The 22,218-nt window shown below is 57.5% G+C and overlaps 1 protein-coding gene across 2 annotated transcripts in view; it reads right to left on the bottom strand.

Annotated features, from left to right (window-relative positions):
• Positions 1-22,218, bottom strand: part of SHANK1 (SH3 and multiple ankyrin repeat domains 1) — a 43,247-nt gene that overhangs the window by 4,483 nt on the left and 16,546 nt on the right. For both annotated transcript variants that reach the window (XM_044256788.1, XM_044256789.1), the window contains 8 exons: positions 15,386-15,468; positions 15,051-15,175; positions 14,353-14,488; positions 13,994-14,074; positions 13,155-13,223; positions 12,599-12,717; positions 5,081-5,177; positions 269-3,413 (listed from right to left, as the gene is read on the bottom strand). In XM_044256788.1, the coding sequence (XP_044112723.1) occupies positions 269-3,413; positions 5,081-5,177; positions 12,599-12,717; positions 13,155-13,223; positions 13,994-14,074; positions 14,353-14,488; positions 15,051-15,175; positions 15,386-15,468 (3,855 nt within the window). The remainder of the gene's footprint in view (positions 1-268; positions 3,414-5,080; positions 5,178-12,598; positions 12,718-13,154; positions 13,224-13,993; positions 14,075-14,352; positions 14,489-15,050; positions 15,176-15,385; positions 15,469-22,218) is intronic.

The raw sequence follows: 22,218 nt of genomic DNA, 5'->3' as shown, positions 1-22,218 counted from the left end.
AAGTTGTGCTCCAATCTCCTTTGTTGATAACTTTTTTGTTCATCATGGGATGTGGGTTGTCATGGTGATGGGAAGAGACCACAAAAACTACTGAGCTACAGCATTTGGGAAAGCATGCTTCTGAGGATGGACTCCTGCAAGCCAACCCCGTTTGTTTTCTTTCTACCACCTGGGACCCTCCAAGGATGCAGCTATGGGGTAGGTAGACTCTGGTACCCACAGCATTGGCCCCTGTGGCCTCCGTCACCAACCACCCACCCCGGCTCACCTCTGCCGCTGCAGGGAAGAGGTCCTCTCAGGGACGTAGCTGGATCCCCCGTGGTGACTGTCCCCGCTTCCCCCGCTGCCTCCCCGGGCCCAGGGCAGAGCGCCACCAGCTGCCGAGGAGCCCCCAAATTGTTGAAGCTTGGAGCTGAGTTCACTGATGATGCTGGCTTTTACTGTGGCCAAGGCTGAGGCCTGAGGCTGGGCCAGGGGCCCGGGCAGGGGTGGTGGCGGTGGGCCCGGGCCCTCCTCCCAGGGTAGCAGCTTCCGAGGCAAAGAGGAGGCTGATGGCAAGGGCACTGGTGGGCCTTCTGGCTCTATCGCCACTGGACCCCCAGCCATACCCGCCGTCGAGGGTCCCGTGCAACCACTCAGGGCCAGCAGCCCATCTGTTCCAGCTCCCGTCACAGAGACAGTGGGGCTGGTGGGAGTGACAGGGTCCCGGAGTCCCCCACTGGGGCCAGGCCTCAGGCCTCCACTGGTCCCCAGAGCCCGGCCCCGGAGCTTAGAAGGAGTCATGAGCTGTGGGGGATACGGTGGGCCAGGAGTCCCACTCCCCCCGAAGGCCTGGCCGTCCAGGTAGGCCACGTATGTGTCCAGAAGCTCTGGCCCACTGGCCACACTGGCCCCACCGCCTCCACCACCACCTCCTGCAGGGCCACCGCCTTCCGCAGAAAGGCTGCTCAGTGTGGACGCGCTACTGATGGTCTCCAGCGGGTGGTCGCTGCTGCTCCGACTGTCTACCTCCTCGATTCCTGAATCTGTGCCGGGTGGTGGGTCTGGGCCAGGCTGTGGCGCTGGGGGAGCAGGGGCAGCCGGGGCCGGTGGGCCTGGTGGAGGAGGGTCCCCAGGAGCCACGGGGGCCCCCTGGGTCAGTGTGGCCACCTCACTGTCATAGGAAGTCAGGCTGGATGCCGTGGAGTCCAGGGTGGGAGGTGCAGCGGCGACAGCAGGTGGTGGCACTGGGGGCAATGGGGTGGTTGGGGTGGGTGGGTCCGGCAGCGGATGGGGGGGCCCGGGTGTGAGGGGCGACTCTGGCTTCTCGAAGCTGTTGGAGAACTCCAGAGGCGGAGGCAACGGTTCCACAAAGAGGAATTCGCCATCTTCCACATCCACCGAGGGAGCAGGGGGCGGCAAGACCAGCAGGGGAAGCCCGTTCTCTTCAGTACCCCGCGGGGAGGTCGGTGAGGGCGGTACGGAGCGGCGCGGGCTGGGCGGTGGAACCCCTGGCCCGTCTTCCGAGGGGGGTCCCCTTCCCCCCGCCCCACTGGCTCTGGGCTGGCAGTTCTCAAGGAACCGCACGTGCAGGGGCAGCCGCTCCGGCTCCTCAGGGGCTCCCGACCTCCACGCCTTGCTCACCCCCGGGTGCGGGGGCGGGGGCTCTGGCCCCAGCTGCAGGAGGAGGGGCCCGACCCCAGGAGCTGTGGGGGGCAAGCGGTGCAGCAAGGAGCGTCGGGCAGCTGGAGGGCTGGCCGGAAGGGACTTCTCCTGGCTGCCCAGCCCTGCACGGTACCCCAGCTCCCGACGGGCGGGGTCCGGCGGTGAGGCCCCCCAGAGACGCAGCACCGGCTCATGGTGGGCGTGGGGCGAGTGGTGGTGTGGGGTGGGCGGTGGGGCCTCATAGCGGGGCGATGGGGGCCTTGGAGGGGGCTGGGGGGGCCCACCACCCTCCGAGGACTCCTTCAGCGCCCGCTCTCGGGCGGCCAGGGCCAGTCCGAGAGGGGAGGCGGGGTCCAGGGCCTTGCCGGTCAGCGGGTGGACCAGGGGCCGGGGCGGCAGGAAGCTGGTGAAGGCGCTGCTGCCCCCGCTGCCCCCGTAGGCGCGGCTGCCGGCCGCGTAAGCCCCGTAGCCACCGCCACTCCCCGCGCCAGCAGACTCCAGCCGCAGATAGGGCTCGGCGGAGAACATGCCTTCATCAATGGACTTCGAGTGGCGCAGCCGGGGACCCGGGGGCGCCCCTGGGCCCAGCCCGCTGTCGCCGCCATCCTCGTCCCCCGCGTCGGTGGAAAGGAAGAGCGTGGACCGCCGGCGGGCTTCGTTCTGCCAGCCCCCTTCCCTCCGGGCCGCCCCCACCAGGGCCGCCCCGAACTGGCTGGTGAAATCCAGGGTGGCCGGGCCGCTGGGCGAGGTGGGGGTGGGCACGGGCGAGGGGGACGGCGGCACCGGCGACATGGCCGGGGCGGGGCTCGGCGCCGAGGAGCCTCCAGCGCTGCCGCTGCCGCCGCCGCCGCCGCCGCCGCCGCCGCCGCCGCCGCCGCCCGCAGCCTCGGGCTGGGTTGGGGGCTCGGCCTCGGTGCTGCTGCCCTGGCTGCTGCGGCCGCTGCTACTGGTGGACGGGGCCTTGATGATGATGGTGGGGATGGGGATGGAGTTCTTCTCCGAGGGGGCGGCCGCGGCGGGCGGCGGCTGCGGGGACGCCGGAGACGTGGGCGAGGCGGCGGCAGGGAGGCCGCCTCCCTTCTGAGGCTCACCTTCGACTTTGGTCTGCTTGACCAGGGGCCCCTTGCGCCCGCGGCCCGAGCGGGCTGGCACGTACATGGCCGCGCTGGCCGCCCTGGGGGGCAGCTGGAAGTAGCGCAGGGCCGGGGCCTGGGAGGAGCTGATGCCTCCGCCCCCGCTGCCGTGGTGCGACGGGGACGGGGCCCCCGGGGTGGGGCTGGGCCCGCCGCCCCTCCAGCCGCGCAGGCTGGGCTGGGGCCCCAGAGCCAGTCGGGGTGGGGGGTCGTCGGGGGAGCCGCCCGTCTCCATCTCCGGGGGATGAGGGGGGTGGGCGTGGTGGTGGTGAGGCTGGGGGGGCGGGGCGTGATGGTGGTGGTGGTGGGGCGGGTGGTGGTGGGCGGGGGGCAGGGGTCCGCTGTGGTACAGGCTTTTCTCACGGCTCCCTACACGCGTGTCGGGAGGGGAGGGTCCATCAAAGGATGCGGGGGAAGAGGACGGGAGGGGGCCACCCGAACTGGGGTTGAAGGGCCCTCCCCTGGGGGATGGAGTGAGGCGGCCGGAGGAGGAGGGGGCTGGAGGTGTGCTGTAGGGGGGCTCGGGTGGGGACGTGGTGGGCGGTGGGGGGATGTCCTCCGAGCCAGGCACAGACAGGCTGCGGCTGAACTTCATGGCTGGGGGTGCTAGGTACGGTCTATCATCTTCTGCAGCCCCTGAGAAGATACAGTGGATCCAGGAGTGGGGGGGAGGGGGTCTCCCTCCTCCCCTATACCATAGTACTACAATATTAATGCAACAACAACAACAACAACAACAATAATATGACGCCACTGAGTATATGCTAAGAACCTCACATGAACTAGTCCAGAGTTCCCCAGCTGTGGTAAATTGGCTTGATGTCACAGGCTGTGCGTTGCACAAAGCAACCGGCAGGGGGAGCAAGGGGAGGCGGGGCGATATTCAGCTGCACTTCCTCATCAAGCCAGGAGGGGGCGCCGTTTTTTAATTCCCGCAAAGACACAGCCTATGCTAGTGGTGGCTTGGGGGAAGCAAAAGTGGCTGGAGCCCGGGACAGATTTGCCATGTTTAGGTGCATAGTCACAGATTTCTCTTCATGCATATGCGGAAATAAAATGTAATTAGCACATAAAGCCTGTGCTTTCACAGACGGAGCTGGTTAGGATGAGACTAACGTTTATGAGAGAGATCCAATTTATGGGTAAGCAATGCTGGGTGGCTTTATAGGTAGTTGAGATGAGATAAAGGAGATACAGGTAGACCTCACAGATGCAAGACTCACTGGTAGACTTTGGACGCTGGAAGTGGGAGAAAAGCTAGACCCCAGTCACAAAAGGACTTGGAGTGGATGGGAAGAACGAAGTCTTTTGCCTACTTATTACTGTCAGGGCTCAGTCTTTGACCCTCTTCTCTCCTCTCTCTCCTTTGGCAATCTCAAGCGACATGCTGCTTCATTCACTAGGTCTCTGCTGAAGACGCCCACATCTGTCCTGGGGCTCAGTCCTCTCCACTGAGCTCCAGGCTCCTATATCCAAATGCCATATCCACTTAATTGGATGTCTCACTGGCATCTGAAACTTAGCAGGCCCCCAGCTGTGCTCCTGATCTCCTCCCACCCCACAGTCTCCCCCTTCTGAACAAACGGTGGATCAGTCCTATCTCAGGACCTTTGTGTTGGCTGTTCTCACTCCCTGTAATACCTTACCGCCATATATCCACATCACTCTCCCCCTTCATTTCCACGTTTTGGCTCATATCTGCCTCCCAGAACTCATCTCCCTTATTCTACTCTGCTTCCTACCCCACTAGAACTTATCACTGCCAACATACTATATAACTGTCTTGTTTCTTATCATTATAATCTATTGTCTGTCTTCCCCTGCTGGAAGGCAAGCTCCATGAGGGCAGGACCCTTTCCTCTGTTTTGTTCACTGACATATCTCCAGCAGTTTAGGACGTAGGGTGGATACCCAGTAAACATTTTTAGAATGCATCCATGCATGAAGGAAGTCAAGTATAAGAGAGAAGAAAGAAAGAAGAAAGTAGGTAGTGGGGGCTCCGACTCCTGCATCCAGGCAGGAATAATAACATGCTCATTTTCTAGATGCAGAACCCAAGGCCCAGAGAGGTGCATCTACTTGCCGCAGGCCACATAGCTAGGAGGGACAAAAGCCAGAATTCAGATCCAGGTTTGTCCAACAAAAAAGCCTGAGCTCTCTGCCCAGCTGGATGGAACTGTTGTCATATACGGAAGTAGAAAAGAACATTTCAAAGTCCCTTCGTTCCTCCTGTAAACTGTCATCCTCCCAGCCTCCCCCTCCCCTGCTAGCATCCAATATACCCACCCTTCCAGGTGACATACCAATAGATTTTTGCCGGAGCATAAGCCCAGGTCCTGGAGGCAGGTAAGAAGGACGTTCATAACTCGGCTGCGAGCGGTGGTGCGGATCAAAGCTTGACTTTAGGGTGGCAGTCAAAGAAAAAAGACAGCAGAGAAAGATCAGTCTGGGCATGAAGATTCATAGCTTCACCACACAGCCAGCCTCCAAGCCTACTCCAAGTCTCTGCAGAAAGGGTGAAAGGCATGGAGGAGGCAAAAGGGAATTCTGGAAGAGGGAAAGGTGTCTGAGTTTGGGCAGTGGGGAGAACGAAAGGAAAAGAAAGCAGATTCTCAGCAGCCCTGTTTGCTCTGTTTCCCATACCGAACACTAATCTGGGTCTTTTCTCCATTCTTGCTGTCAACCCCCAGGTCCAAGTCCCCAGCATTGCCTGGCTTGCTGGCTGCCCTAGCCTCTTCCCCTGTTCCCCTACCCCTTTCTTACTCTGCCACGTAAGAGTCAGAGGGATCTTTCAGAAAGAAGTCCAGGTCATGCAATTGCCCCGCTTAAAATCCCACAGGAGCATTCTGCATCACCAGTCAGGAGGGGATTAGAATTCCCAACTCCGGTCTGGAGTTGTGGTCTGTGGTAGACACTGCTGGTACACACAACATCCCCTTGGCTGGGACACTGTGACCATCCCCAGCTGCTGAGAGTGTCACCTACCTGGGCTCTTGGCTGCCCCCCAGTTTAAAGAGTCCACCTCCTCCAAAGGAGACGATGGGCCCAAGCAGTTACGTCCCCTACTTCTTCTTCTTCTTTTTTTAAAGATCTTATTTATTTATTTCAGAAAGAGAGTGAGTGTGTGTGCATGAGTCGGGAAGAGGGGTAGAGAGAGAAGCAGGCTCCTGGCTGAGCAGGGAGCCCAATGTGGGACTCCAACTCAGGACCCTGGGATCCTGACCTAAGCCAAAAGCAGATGCTTAACCGACTGAGCCACCCTGACACCCCATGTCCCCCTACTTCTGGGAGCAGCCTGCAGCCAAGGACCAACTAACAGGGAGATCCAAGGCAGAATTAAGTCCGTGGTGTAATTCAAACTCTACCAGGGATCAGGCAGAAAGGGACTCCATTGGGGGCCACGTTTGCTGAGCTCTCACAGCCCACTCTGCCCCCCTCACTCCCTTATAATTCTCCCCTTACAATACCATCAGAGCAGGAATCCCCATCTCAGGCTCTGCCTATGGGAAACGCAGGTGCCCAGTACAGTCCAGCCCCGCCTACATCTCCTACCTGCTCACCCTGACTCCATCGTGTCCACCAGTCCTGCCCCAGTGCCCCAAGGTCCATCCCTGTTTTAGAGCACCCATAAGTCCTGCATTTGCTTTCTGCAACGTCTTCTCCTCCTCGTCACACATTCCTTTCCATCTTTCTGTCCTCTACACAAATGTCCCTCCCAGTCACTGTCTACTGCACTTCCCTGCACTGTTTCCTTAGGACACTCCTCTCCATCTGAGACACCTTGTTTATGTGCTTCCTTCCTGACTACCTGCCCAGAATCCGGCTCCCGGACGGCACCAGAGGTATGGTATCTCCGGTCCATGACACCTGCAGGCAAAATATTCTCATTTCCTTTAAAATCAGAGGGGGGAACATGAATAGAATCCAGTCTGGATGATAATACTCATCTTTGCACCAACACAGCCATAAAATACAGATTTTTAAACTTGTTTTTGAGGGAGGGGCTTAGGAAGGCAAAAGTGCCAAAGGCCCATGGAATCCTAACAGCAGCTGGATGGTAGCGACGCTGTTGCTCTCTTTCACTGCTGGGTCCCCAGTCTCCAACCAGGACCCAATATTCTATAAGCTTGTGTCAGATGAATAAAGGAGTAACTAAAGGAGAAGGAACCAGCATCAGCCAACTGACTCCAGTGCTTCTGCCAGGTGACCTCATGTGTCACTCTTCTCGGTCTTTGGGGCCCGAAGTACAGAGAAAGGAAACCCTAATTCAGACGAAGTCCCCACCTTACTTCCCTCACCTCCCATCACACTCTCTCAACTTCCTGTGCTGTTTCTCACCTCAGGGCCTCCACATCCACTGTTCCCTCTGCCTGGAACATCCTTTCCCCCGGCTCTGCTTGGGAAGATTTGTCTTCCTACCCCCACTCCGGTCTGGACTCTCCCTTCCTCTAGACCTACGCTGCCCAATACAACAACCACCACCCTTTTAGATGTAAATTTTAACAAATTAAGATAAAGTAAAATGAAAAATTCCCTTCCTCTTTTTTTGCTGGTCACATTTCAAGGGTTGAGTCGCCACACATTCCTGCAACACAGGAACTGTACTGGACAAGACAGAGCTGCTCTAGACCACATAGGACGCACCTGTCCTAACCTCTCCCTGCACTCACCCCCCTGGATTGAGACTGCCCATCTCTGCGTTTGTCTCATTCACTCATTCCACAGATATTTACTGAGCACCCGGGCCATCCCAGGGACTGTTCCAGATGCTGCAAATGCAGCCATCAATAAAACAGACAAAGTCCCCCTGCCTACATGGGGGGCAGACAAAATAAATTAGTAACATAACGGGTCGGGTGGAGGGAAGAGAGGGAGGAGAGGAAGATTTCAACAGGGCCATCATGGAAGGCCTTTCTGTGAAGACTGAATCTGAGCAATTTCCAGAAGAAGGGAGCCATGCATATTCCCGGGGTTGGGGGCGGGTGGTAGTGGGGAGTTGCCAGGCAGAGGGAACAGCAATTGTCTGTGTCCCGAGGGGGGAGTGAGTGTGGTGTGCTTAAGGAACACTCAGGAGGCCGATCTCTCTCGGGCAGGTGAGTGGGGGCACTGAGGGGTGAGAGATGAGGTCAGACATCTGGTAGAAAGGTGATAATGGGTGGAATCTTTTAGTTTCAGATTATCTCCTCCCTGGAGAGGCTTCCGCCTGATACTCTGCACTGTAACTCCCTCCAAATTAACCTAGTGCAGACTTATTATAATTATTTGCTTCTTGTTCATTGTCTGTCTCCCTGGGCATGGATCCCACACAGTTCCCATTCTACTCTTCCTTGGTAAGAAAAAAACAATCTCGTTTGGCACCTATTGGAATTTCATTTCCCAGGATCCCGTGCAGCTGCGTGTGTAGGTAGGCTGGGATGCATAAGTGCAAGAATGTGTGTGTTACTTTGGGTAAGTCTCCTCAGAGGTAACCCAAGAAGCAACAATGCACCCTCCTTTGCATTTCCACCTTGACACTCTTCCTTGTTCCTGCTACCTGGAATGCTGGTGGCACAGCTAGAGCTCCAGCCATCTTGGACTAGGAGGTGACCGTATGGTTGGAAAGAAGGCTAGGATGGTGGAGCAGAAAGTGAGAGGGGTCCTGGGTCTTCATGACCATGGCAACTGCCATACCCACCTACTCCAGAATTCTTTAACATGACAGAGCAACAAGACTCTTCTGGTTCAAGTCACTGTTATTTGGAGGTTTTTCACATATGGAAGAACCCAATTCTGCAAAATCCAACCCTTGTCCAGGAATTTAAATTCCCTAACAGGAGTGGCTTTACTCAGTTCACTCTTCCAACCCAGCAGGTCCAGCGCATCAAGGTGCTCAGTAAATATGTGCAGAAGGAGTCCTGACTGAGGAGGGCAAGCAAGGGGATAATAGGGACGTGGGAAGGAAGGTGAGGGAAGCATCTGGTAGAGGAATGGGATTGGGGATGGGTGGAGGAGCAGAGTAATGGGGGAGGGTTCCAAATGACAGGGGAGGGGTTGAGGGGCAGGAAAGGGGTGTCTCTGAATGAAGAGAGTGCACAGTGAAGGGAGAGGCGTCAGATTGGCGCATTGCCAGAAGACATTCTAAGTGGAAGAGGAGGGATTAAATGATGGGTTAACTTGACATAAAAGGGGTCAGAGTGGCAGAGGAGATGTCAGGCTGATGGAGAAGCCATAAAAGCGTCTGAGGAGGCGTTGGACTGCCTGCCTGAGGGGCACACTGACTCAAGGTGGGACAGGCTGACCTCCATCCAGGAAAGGGGAGCGTCCTCTCCCGCGCAGGGGGGCAGCGAATCAGAGTGCCCGGGTGCGCGTGACGTCACCGGCTGCGGGCAGACTCCTCCCCAGCAAGTCAGCCAGAGGTCCGCCCTCCTCCGGTGCCACCTCGTGCACCCGTTGTGGGTCTGATGCCTCAAGGGCATAGTATGTGCCCTGGTGCTGTGCACAGCCTGGAGGCTGAAGATAGGCTGAGAAATGCCCTCCAGGGAGACAGCCCCTGAAAGGGGTGATGGGGGAGACAGCGGAGGGGGAAACAGGCAGAGAGACAGAGATAGACAAAGACAGAGATGGGGGTTCAGAGCAGGGGAGACAGGAGGGGAAATGAGACAGCGATGGGAAGAAAGAGGGCCCCAACAAAGCAGGAAGAGAGGCAGTCCTGAGAGGCCTTGAAGGGGTGGTGGGTGGGCAGGGCTGCTTCAGGAGGGTTAGGCATACAAACAGGAGGGAAAGAGACAATGCGATCAAGAGGGTATGGCCAAATAATCAGAGGGAAAAGTTGTGTCCAGAGAAAGGTTGAGACTGGCAGCCAGACAGAGATGGGGAGAAGGGAGGACAGTGCAAGAGTGGGGGGAAGGTAGGGTACCCCTTGGGGTCAGAGACCAGGTAACAGAGACAGTAGCTGAGGGAGACAAAGCCACACAGAGGGGAGGACAGAGGGATGGAGAGCAGAATGTTAGGAGGAGACAGCCCAAGAAGCACTTTGACCTACAAAGAGGCCTCGGTGGCAATACTGAGCCCCCACACTGCCCACTTACCCCCTCTGGTCTAGTGCACAGGGCTCAAATCGAGAGAGCTGAAGCAGATGGGAAAATGAGAAACAGAGAACAAGACCATAGGGAGAGAGAGAGCCACAGAGATACAGAAGCAGCAGGAAGGGGCCCCTGTGTTGACTCAGAGTGTGAGAAGTCAAGATGTCTGATGGAAAGGTGGCGACAGAGATGGGGGGTGAAGAGAGCCCCTAACACAAGAGGTGGGGCTTTGGGAAGGCCCAGGGCTAGACCCTGGAAGGGAAAAGAAAAAGGGCAAATGACCACTGGCCTCTATGGCCCAGAGGGAAGGGAGATGCCATTCAAGAACTCAGGTGACTGCCTAGGAGTCTCATTTCCAGGAGGGAGGGGCACGTGGGCACCAGATGTTATCATTGGCCCATGTCTGGGCTCCTCTAGGGGTGTCTTTGGAGCTCAGATGGTGAATTCCATGAGGGCTGGGATCTTATCTGTCCTATAACCATGGTTCACCCAGGAAGGGGTTGGCATGTTGGTTGCTATTTGTTGAATAAATGAAAACAAGAGTTTGCCCTATCTACTCTCAGAGACTCTGCATGTGATATGCTGTTGTAGGGTCTCTGGGGCACATGCAAGTCTCACTGGCAAGTCATTGTGGGGTCTCCAGTCTGTTTTATGGCCTAAGAGGGCTCGCCATGTGTTGCGAGCCTGCTGTACTAGGAGTTGACCTCATTCAATCCTCATCAGGACCAGCAAGACTGGCTTTAGCCCCATTGTACAGAGCAGGGAACTGAGGATGCAGAGAAATCAGGCAGTATGGTTCAAGTGACTCAGGGAGTCAGAGGGAGTCAGAATTTGAAGCAGGTCTGCCTGGCTTGACTGCCCATGCACTTCTGAGTCTACACTGACCTTCGGGGAAAGTGGGCACAGAACACGGTCCCCACAGCCTCAGAGATTTCGGATTCCTTGAGAAACTCAAGACAGGTGAGATGGAAGGGGCTGCTGCGTGCAGGGCACTCTGCCAAGCCCCAAGAAGGTGGCCAAGGACCCTCCGCTTTTACATCTGAAAGCACATCTATGAGTCTGAGTACAAAATCTGCCACCTTCATTTGAGGCATTCTAAAGTAGGCAGTCTAACCCTTAGTAGGTCTATGGGTAGACTTCAAGGGGGCCATGCACTTGGACTAGAAAAAAAATTACATCTTTATTGTCATTATCTTCCAATGAAAACAGTATTTCCTCGACTAAGGATGTAGGCAGCAAACCAACCTGGCCTTAGCAAGTCCTGTTCCTGTATCCCCAATAGAAATCCCAGATCGGGGGCGCCTGAGTGGCTCAGTGGGTTAGGCCTCTGCCTTTGGCTGGGGTCGTGATGTCAGGGTCTTGGGATCGAGCCCCACATCTGGCTCTCTACTCAGCGGGGAGCCTGCTTCCCCCCACCACCACGCCTGCCTCTCTGCCTACTTGTGATCTCTCTCTCTCTGTCAAATAAATAAATGAAATCTTTAAAAAAAAAAAGGAAATCCCAGATCGTCCCATATCCCTTCACAGAGGTGCCGATCTCTTGAAATTGTGTTTATGTGCCTCATGACTACTTAAGAGTTAAGATCCATCACGAGGTCTTGCTGGCTTATGTGTTAACAAAAAAGCACTGATATTACGATATCATAAATTATGTGTTTACTTTGTGTATGTTTTTAACTGAACCCTAGGCCTAACTCAGGGCTCGAACGCATGACCCTGAGATCAAGTCACCTGCCCTACCGACTGAGCCAGCCAGGTGCCCCACGAATTTTGATTTTTAAAAATATTTTGATAACTGTATTATCAGTGTAATTGGCTTCTTTTGTTTTCTTAAGTAATTTACTTTACAATTCTAAGCATTATTTGGAGGACCATGCCAGCCTGCCAAAGGGGCCCAAGGTCCCTCAAAAGCGAAAGAATTCGATTTTAGACTAAACAGCCTATTGGCCACTGGGTGGTGGGTGTGGCCTGTGGGAAGAAGGGGTTGAGGGCAGGATCAGAGGGCATGGCTTGAGCAGAGAAGAAAGGCGGTGTGTGATCTCTGCAGGGGACTCTGGAAGGTGAGAGGAGGTTGCTTGGTGGCTGTATCCCACAAAGGGGCACAGCCGAATGACAACCAGCTAGGGAAGGACCATCAGGCCCACCAGAAAAACCAGGGCCATGGATCCAGTTGCCTGACTTGCCTGGACTGAAATATTGCCTCCCTCTCTAAGCCTTGGTTTCCCCTCTGTAAATGGGCTAGCTGTGTGGATGATCCTAGAAATGAATGAGATAATCCACGTAAAATGTAGTGTCCAAAATAGGATCACCACCCATTACAGGTCAGCCTCTGTCATAGGGAAAAGCAGGCAGAGTGGAGACAGCGATAATAAATAATATTTTTAAAACTCCCACTTGTTGAGCACCTATTATCACGTGCTGGGCCAATGCCAGGGATCACCAGCTGTGACATCATTCTGCCTTCCCTGAGACTCTTGAGGTGGGACAGAGATGGACAAGAGGTGAGAGCAGGGAGTGAGGAAATGAGGGACAAGACTTAGGAGGAGAATAAGGAAGCGGATGGGCAGAGAGGAAAGAAGGCTCCCAGAGTGAGGAGAGAAGAGGGAGCCCAGGAAAGGTGGTGCCCCTCCAGAGCCAACATCCAACACAGCGGGTTCAGGAAGGTTATGCAAGGAGAAAATGGTGTATGCATCCCTCAAGCCTCCTCTCCACTCTGCTCCCATTCCCTACCCACCCCCCCACCCCGTCCAGGCTGCCTACCTCAGTGGCAAAGAAGCCTTTGGGCCGGTGTTTGCCCAGCGACGCAAGGCCACCAGGTCCAGGACTCTCGCTTGCACTGATGGTCTGCTGAGCTGCCGCCAAAATTTCATCCAGTTTGTCTAAGGGGAGGTGGAAAGAGGCAGTGAAATGAAGCTTGATTTGGCCTCGGCCAGAAACAGAGCTTCCAGGAGCCCATGCGGTATGTTGTATGAACCAGGAAAGAGCACCCCCGCCTCCATTCCCGTGGACCGAGGGCTCTTGTGGAGACAGAATCTCCAGCTCAGAAGGAAGGGCCCAGCGGTGGGAAGGGGTCAGAGCTGCAAATTGGCACATGAGGGAAGGTGGAGGGGAGGCAGAAGTGTCGGGGGAGAGGCTGAGTACAGAGGTGGGAGCTTGCACTTGATGGCTGGGGCAAGGCTGGGGTATGAGATGATCAGGTCTGAGGTGGCAAAAGGGTGTGCAGGCAGGAAGAGGGCTGGGAGGGCTGAGCGCAGGGGCAGGGGGCGTGGGGCCAGGGGTCCTGGGGAGCCCGGGGAACAGGGCTGGGCCATCTTACTGAGTGCCATCTGATACACGGTCCGCTTTTTCTCCATGCTGGGCACCGGCGCCGGCTGCTGCTCGTACTCTGTGGGCAAAGGATGCGGATGAAGTCCAGGGGCGCCCCTGGCGGCGGGGCCGAGCGGGCTCGGCCAGTAGGCGTGGCCAGCGGGCGTGCGCAAGCGCGAATGGGGCAGTGAAGGGCCCGGGTCAGGGAGAGGGGCAAGTCCGCCGGCGGGATGGGGACGGGGGGGGCCCCCCCGCCAGTCCTGTGCCCACTCACCACTCTTCTTCTTCCAGGGGGAGACTAGCCCGGGGGAGAGGCAGTAGAGGAGCCAAGAGTTAGGACTTCAGGGGGAGGTGAGGGGTCCCCTCTTTGGAACACCCTCCTCCCTCAGGGCAGGGGCGGTCAGCGGCCTGATCTGCCCCCAGTCAGGGGAAGCGGGACCCCCCAGGTCCACTCGGCCCTGTCTGGGGGAGGGGCTGGCCTTCCTTTCTGTTAGTGGGGGGTGGGGAAGCTGGTGGAGGAAGAGATAGAGAATTGGGGGGGGGTGTGAGTTGGGGCAGATGGAGAAAACGGGAAAGGAAACAGGGACCCGTAAGAGGGACGTGCAGACCCAGAGAGAGACTCGACAGAGAAACAGATATAAGAGGACAAAGGAAAGTTGACTCTCAGACGCCCCTTCCCAGCGACACACACGCAGGCCAGAGAGAGTCTGACCCATGGACTAGGGACAGGATGAGGACAGGACCCCTGGTCACTAACAACACTAACAAACTCAAGGTCTGGTTCAGCCCTCCTCTGCCCCCCTACCCGCCCTCCCCAGCGCCTGTGCCCCAGCAGCCCCACAGGCTCACCCATCTCCTCCAGCTCTGAGGTCATAGACTTTGAACGCAGAGAAATGGCTGGAGGCGGGAGCCGCTTCGCCTGCTGGGGTGCTGAAAAGATGATGGTGGTGGTCAGGCATCAGTATCCCGAAAGAAGGCCCATGAACCCCCCACCAACACTGCAGTGCTCCCAGATACCAGAGAATAACTGCCACCAGCACGCTGACTCCTCCCCTCCTCAGTTTCTCCCCCAGAAGGGTCATGAACAAGCAGTCTTGGGGAAGGAAAGGCCAGTGGTGGGGACCATTAGGCCATTAGGACCTCTGAGTATCTGAGCCTGGTGGCAGTGGGGTGCCCAGGTCTGGCCACACAAATGAGTGGAGAAGCACCTTTCTTATGGACAGCCTCATCCATGTCCGGGTGCCTGGTGACCATCACCACCTTGACCATCAGCGTGTTGCCCCCTTGTCGGATCATGTTCACCACCTGCCGGTGGCCAACCTTCACCACATTCTGCCCGTTCACCTGTGGCACAGATACCCCCACACCACACAGAGTAGGTGAGGGGAGGGATGCTTTCAGCTTCAGAGTCGCCAACAGAGTGGCCTCCAGCCTTGCCCTGTGTGTATCACTCTTGGCCTCCCCATCACCCCTTCTCTTTGCAAGGCCCTACTTCTCCTTTGGTAACTTTCCTGGCCCCAGGGCCGGGGAAGGGGCTGGGCTCACCCTATTCTCCCCTTGCCCCCCCCCCCCGCCACCTCCTCCGTGCCCCTCCATTGTGTGTGTGTGTTTGTGTGTGTGTGTGTGTGTGTGTGTTTGTGCTGGGGAACAGCTCTGTTTTCTTCTGATGGTTCAGAGAAGCCTTTTGGAAGGAATCACTAAAGAAAGTAGAGGCTGGCTAGGGGGTGGGCTGGGGGGCTGGGAGGTCTAGTGCTGAAAGAGTGTCTGGATTTGGGCAGATTTGTTGTGGATTAGGAGGAGCCTAGGGTTTCTGTCACCAGGGTCCCAGGAAGAGAGCAGTATCTGTGGAAGGGGCACTGGAGGCCAGCCCTCGGGAAGGCCCCTGGGGCTGGGGGTCAGGACTCACCTCGATGAGGAAGTCTCCCATCCGCAGTCCAGCTCGCCATGCCACACCCCCCTCATCCACAGACTCCAGATACTGCAGCGCCGGGAAGGCCGGAGTGGGGGTGAACTCCTCGATGGGGGTCTGCGCTGCAGATGGGAGGAGCCGGCGGGGTCGGAGGGGAGGGGGTGGAGAGGCCGAGCAGGGGATGGGGCTCAGACCCAAGTCACAGAGGCCTCACCGTAGCTGAGGGACCAGCACCCTGGGGGTGGGGTGGTGGGTGGGCTGGGGTCCCTTCCCCTGTCCATCCCCCTGGGTCAGAGAGCCCTTCTCCCGTCTCCTCCCCGGCCGGCACTCACCCTTGGCCCCCCGGAGCACGAACCCAAACCCCTCACTGTCCTTCTTCTGCAGCAAGACTGTCTTCTCCTTAATGATGTAATCGCTGGCAAAGGGGTGGGGTGGGGTGGGGGGGGTGGAGAAGGGATTATGAGACACGGGAGTCTGAGCTCCACCAGCAACCCGGTGACCTGAGCCCCCTGCTCCAGAGCCATTCATCCCACCTCCTATGATCTTCCTCACCCATTCCATGTGTGTTTGCTCACAGCAGCCCTTACAGGCCTCCCCCTCAGAGCCCAGAGTGCTTGCTCTCCCACTCAATCTTCCCTCATTCATTCATCTGTGCATCCATCCACCCATCCATTCAGCAAGCAGTTTCCCAGCCCACTGTGTGCGGGCGCAGCGCAAGGGATGGAAGATAAATTGCCAGATTACCGGACAGCCTGGCTGGAGCCCCCGCTAGCCACTTCCTTATCTGTGACCTTGAGCCCGAGGCTTTAACTTCTTGGGCCTCAATTTCATCTATAATGTGAGACAATAACAAGCCCCACCAGACGGGGTCGCTGTGGGAGTTCAGTATGCACGGTATTGAGCACCGTGCGCGGCACAAGCATGTACTCGGTAGGATTCCTTTAATGTCTTGGGTCAAGTTACCAAGTCAACAGGACATGGGTACTTCGATGATAGCCCTCCCAACTCCTTGACCACGTATTACTACAGTAACGGCCCCCCAGGTACCCAAGCCGATTGTAGCCTCACTTACTCAGCACTGTGCAAGATGGTGGCCACTCAATTCATGTGACTATTTATACGCAAATTAATTAAAATTAAATTGAGAAGTTCAGTTTCTCAGTCTCACTAGCCACATTTCAAAGTGCCCCGTAGCCATGTGTGGCTAGTGGTTATCAGGAAGGACAGTGCAGTTACAGAACATTTCCATCGCTGCAGAAAGTTCTAGTGAGCCCCAGGGACCTTTCTATTCCCTGGTATACCTCCAGTGTATCTCCTGCCTGCAGTGGATAGGTTCTAGTAAAAATGCAAACTACCCACGAATATGCAGACAGTTGCCACCATCAGGCCACCAAAGCCTGTCGCACATTTAGGTGATGTTCACATACCCAAGAAAGTTCAATTAAACTCAAATTTTTTCCACGAATCTCAGCACCTGCCCGGGGTTGCTCAGGTAACAGCTTCAAATCTTTTACATCACCACAGTGTACCCCAAGATTATATATCCATTCCATTCCAGGAAGCCCAGTATACAACAGGAATACCCATCCACCTTGACTCCAATCCCACTACCCTTGGGAGCCCCAAGGATACCCTCCATCCACTAGAATGCACACCCTACTGCACCCCAAGCTTCCTGTGGTCACGTCTGAGACCCGTCCAGCGCACATGCAGACCCGTTAGCAGATCCCAATAATACCCACCAGCCCCAACACACTCCAATAATAGTCAAGCGTGCTCCCCACCCACTTCAATTACCTACCCCCACAGATTCGGCAAAACAGCCCTTCACGATTACTCCAGTAGATTTCAGTAACGCCCCCACACATCCCAGTATGCTCCAATAATAACTCCCCCTCACTTGGATCTCAGTGTATTCCCATAACACGCCCCCTGAACACATCCCAGCACACGCCAATAATACCCACTGTGCTCCTACTGTATTTCGGTACCATTCCCCTGACATGCAAGCACCCCTGTGTACTCCCGTGACCCCCCACGACTTCCACTGTCACTGTCACATCCATATGTTTGCACCACAGCGACAGCGTTCTGCACATGCGCGTGTATGGCAGCCCTGCCCCCGTCCCTCCTCCCCCCTCTTATCGTAACTGAGTGTGCTCAACAGCACATGTGTATACGCGGGCAGACCTAGCAACCGCTCTCTCTCCAGGTTCACCATGGTCCAGTCAACATGCGACACTACACCCACCATGTCTTCTAGATCTTATATTCAAGCCAGAGAGAGGCCACCTTTGTAGCTGGGTGGGAGGGGTATAGGAAGAGAGGAGGGAAGGAGTTCAAAGGGGTGAAGGAAGGGAGGGGAAAGGAGGAGGAAGAGGGCAAGGACAAGGTCAACAGAAATTGGTTCAGAGCTGCCTGCTCCTGACCATGCACTCTGTGACACCCACCTTTGTCCCAGCCTGACCACTTCCACTGAACTCTTATGCCCTTGTGCTCGCTTTGGCATCACATATACTGAATCCTTATGCCCTTGCTACCCTCATACCCCCTCCAGACCTCTAGGTTCCCAACAGGCAGAGTGGCCTTGGGACTTTGTTCATCCCTCATTTGCAACTGTTTCTTTTTCTTCTGTTCATGCCACAAACCCCTCTGTTTCCCACACCTTTCCCCTACCCCTGGAATCTCTCTTTTACCCCACATTATCTTCACACTCCAGACACAAGCCTTCCCCAAATAGACCATCCCCCCATATAATTCAATAGAACTCCCATGTCCATTGCACGCCAGGAAGAAGCCCTTGCTTTGTGCAAGGCGGTATTTGAAACCCTCCACTTGGAAGTAACTTGGTTGTCTTTCCTAGCCAGCCTCTGACATAGCTGTAGTACTATTTCCACTTTATAGGTGAGGAAACAGAAGCACAGAAAGGTTAGGCAACTTGCCTAAGGTCACACAGCACGTAATCTTGGAAACACAGAAGAAATACTTGGGTGGCTGCAGTTATAACACTGTTCTCTCCGCTGCACCCAAATACTTCAAGTGCATATATATCTGCCCCGAATTGGCCAGAAGCACCCACCCCTCGGTGTCTGAAATTATCCCAGGTTACGCCCTCAGCACAATGAGTGAAATTTACTGACCCATTGCTGAATGCCAGATGCCACTACACGCATTTAACATTTATCTATTCACACATTCTCACAACACCCCTGCGAGGGGTAACCAAGGCACGGAGAAGTAACATGCTCGAGATCACAGCAGCTAAAAAAGGGTCAAAGCCAAAGACTGAATTCCTCACAGGCAACCCATATGCTCCAATGCTCCAATAACGTCCAAACACCCTTGATCATCACAACACTACCTCTGTTCCTCCCTCTCAAGCATCCCCATCCCATACAGGCTCCTTTCTCTCCGCACTCCTATGACTTCCTTGCTCAATCCCTGGCCATGGGATGCTTCCCTTATCCCCCTCATCCCACCACATTTTCCTCCAGCTTCCCACCTGCCCTGTTGCCCCAACAGTTTCCCTAAACTCTGTGCTCCCTATCCTCTGCTCTTGTGTGTGCCCCTTTACCTCTCTGCACCTTGCTCCCTATTCCTCCATGCCATTTGAAAGCCCCATGTTGGCCCAACCCACCCTCATTAGCTTTCACTTCCCCTAACCCTCCTCACACCCCCACTGGGCCATCCCTCTACCTCCTATTTCGCCTCTGCATACGGTCCATCCCCTTCCCCAAAGTGTCCTCCATGGACCTCTGTGACCTCTCACCCCTCTCATGCCCCCCTCACCCTTCCCTTCGCCTCACCCCTCCTACATCCTCTCCCGCCTCTGCATGCAACCCCACTGTGTGCCCTACAGCACCCTAGGTTCCTTTCATACTCCCCAGTCCCCCGCATTCTCCTCCGTGGAAGCTGCTTTCTACTTCTGCATCCTCAACTCACTTCCTCACACACCCTTCCGCCTCCTGGTACTTGCAGCTGCATTTCATTTACATTCCCTGCATCCTCTCTGTGTTCTCCCTGTGCTGCCTGAATCCCCACCCCCAAATCCTCCTCACGGTTCCTGCATTCCCTCCTCACCCCATTTCTCCAAACACCCCACGCACCCTCTATGCTCCAGCAGCCCCCCCCCCCCGTTTCCCCCAAGTCGGTGTCCTCCGCTTTCCCCTGTTCCATTCTCATCGGCCTCCCTCCTCCTGAGACCCTCTAACCCCACCCCTGCCCCAGCATTCACTACCCACTCCATACCCCATTCAGGCTGGCATTGCTGACGACCTGCCCTGCAGGAGCACACACAATGCTCTCCCCTGGGCCATCCCTTGGCGACCCCAGAGCGGCCTCCGGAGCTCAGCGGCCAGCTCTTGTTCCCCAGATCCCACACGCGGAGACTGCAGCAGCGTCCACTCCCCCCCACCCCCACCCCAGAGGTGCCTCTCACACACCCGAGATCCCACAGCCCAGAGCTGGCTGCTGTAAAAGGTACCCCCTCCAGTACTCAGCCCCTCCTCATGTACCCATCTCCATGGGTCTCTCCACGACCTGCACAGAGGCCCCCTCACTGGGAAGCCAGCCCCCTCCCATGCTGAGAAGTGGCACACACAGGCAGAAGCAGTTCCCCGTGCAGAAGCGCAGCCCGAGCTTAGCACACATGCCCCACACCGGCACGGACCCCCTGGAGGCACGGAGAGGGGCACATGGGGACAGAGACACGCAGGGGGGGGTGGGGGGAGGGGACAGGCCTGGCATGAGAGGATAGGTAATGGGAAACACAGCCGCAGTCCCTGGGACAGACCCACTCTATCACACACACACACACACACACACACACACACACACAAAATCCTCAGACAGCCTCTCTGTGGCTCCAAGTCACACACAGAAGAGAGACACCGCCAAACAGGGACACACAGATGGACACAGCTGGGGGAGGGGGGCTGGGAGCCCACCATCTCTCCATCTCTGTCAGTCAGTCAGTCTCTCTCTCTCTCTCTCTCTCTCTCTCACACACACACACACACACACACGCGTGCGCGCATGGCTGCAGGCAGTCACACACACGCACATCGACACAGCCACACTGACACATGCACAGTCGCACAGTGACACGCAGCGGAAAAAGAGGAGGGGAGGGGAGGCCGGGGGTGGGATGTGTGTGATGGGGGGATGACTGTGAATGGGAGAGAGGGGTATGAATGAGGGGACTTGCCAACTCTGTAAAAGGGTGTGGGGAGATGGGGATCAGTGGAACAGGGTGCCTGAGGGGGAGCCACGGTGGTTCCCCACAGGGAGGGCTCCACAGAGTGGGGGCGGAGGAGGCGGCAGAAAGGGGTAGTGGGTTCCAAACCCCGGAGTGGGATCCGTTTGGAGGGTCTGACTGGGGACAAGGTTTCGGAGGAAGACATGAAGGGGGTCTGAAAGGGCCTAGGAAGGGGGCTGAGGAGTGTATGTGCTGAGGTGGGCTCGGGGAGAGAGGCCCACGGACGGGGATGAGAGAAGGGTTGAGAAGAGGGGTCCTAAAGGGTTTATCACAGAGGGAAGGTGAGGGGAGAGCGAGTGTGGGGGGGGCGGCTTGAGGGGGGAGGAGTCCCAAGGCTGGGGGATTAGCGGCGAGGGGAGGGTCGTCACAGCGGGCCGGGGCCTCCCAGCCTGCCGCGGAGAAAAGGGGCGGCGCGCTCCGTTACCTGTAGATGTACCAAACGCTGCGCCGCCGGGGCCCCAGGGCCGGCCAGCTGGAGGAGAGCGCGGGGGGCGGCTGCGGCAGGGAGCCCCCACCGGGGCCGCCTCCGAGACCCCCGCCACCGCCGACCGCAGACAAAGCCATCGCCGCCGCGGCCCCGGCCCCGGCCCAGGTCCCGGTGCCGGCCGCCCCCGCCGCCGCCGCCGCCGCCGCGTCCCCGTCCCCGCTCGGCCGAACCCCCGTGTCCGGGCCCCCAGGCCCCGCCTCATGCTGACCCGCGCCGGGAGGGGGGAGGGGGAGGGGGCGCGCACCCTCCCGCGGGAGGGAGGGCAGGGCCGGGGGCTCACATGCTGAGGGGCGCGGGGGCGCGGGGCGCGGGGTCGGGCCGCGGCGGGAGCGCGAGGACCGCGGACGGCGCCGGCTTCAGCACCGCGGACAGCTCCGGAGGCGGGCGGCGGGCGCGAGGCTTTAACCCCTTGGCGTCCTGCGCCGTGTGGCGGAGGGGGCCGGGCAGGGGGGGAGGGGCCGGGAGGGGAACGCGGGGGCCCCCTTGGCGGGAGAAGGGGGAGGGGCGAGGCGCGGGGGGGAGGAGAAGGGGGAGGCACTTCCGGTCTGGGCCCCCCCCTTAACCCCCTCCCCCCTCCTGAGCCCTCCCGCGCAGGTGCAGAGCGAGGGAGAGCGGAGAGAGAGACGCACAACACCATACAAGATGCCTCGCGACCGTGTGCGGGGACGCGCGAACCGAGCCCCACTTCCCAGGCAGGGATACCACGGTGAGAGAGGCCTCAGGAGGGGACGCACAGCCCCCCCCATCGCAGATCGACACATAATGCACCCCGACACAGTCTGGAAGGGCCAGGAAGGGAAGGCTAGAAACATTGAGACTGGGTTCCAGAACAGTGAGAGACACCCCTCCCCCCAGGCCCAAAGAAGCCGGGAGGAGGGGCAGACACACACTGCAGCTCACTCCAGAGAGGAGAGAGCATAGACCCCCCAGGGGAAGGAGAGGGGGTGGCAACAGGCCAGAACCTCACAGCTCCAGCAGGGATGCAGGGCACACAACACAGACCAGACCCCCTCAAGGAGAGCAGGGCGGGAGGCTGGAGGGGAAGAGGCTCAGACGCACCACACAGAGCAGCACATGCCAGCGGGCACAAGGAGGGAAGGAGAAGGGGAGGGAATAAAGTTGATGGAGCTAGGGGAGGAGAAGGAAGAAGCTGAGGGCAAGAGGGACCACCCCAATCCAGCTGGTGAGGCAAGTGATTCCCAGACTAAGGCCAAGGAGAGACCCAGAGAGACACTGTCAGAGACAAGAAGCAGAGGCTCATAGGGATATTTGGGGTGGGGGGACCTTGATACTCACCCGGTGCCCAGAGCCAGAGACGTGCCAGGTGAACACGCACAATGGTCAAGCGCCTCAGACACTCCGGGGGCAGGGTGGCACCCCAGCCCCACCCTCTCTCCCCATCTTGTTATTTCTCTCTCCCC

The sequence above is a fragment of the Neovison vison genome, chromosome 7 (assembly GCF_020171115.1).
Source record: "Neovison vison isolate M4711 chromosome 7, ASM_NN_V1, whole genome shotgun sequence".
Classification (NCBI taxonomy): Eukaryota; Metazoa; Chordata; class Mammalia; order Carnivora; family Mustelidae; genus Neogale; species Neogale vison.
The sequence above is the reverse complement of the archived record's forward strand: the minus strand, read 5'-3'. Positions and strand labels throughout refer to the sequence as shown.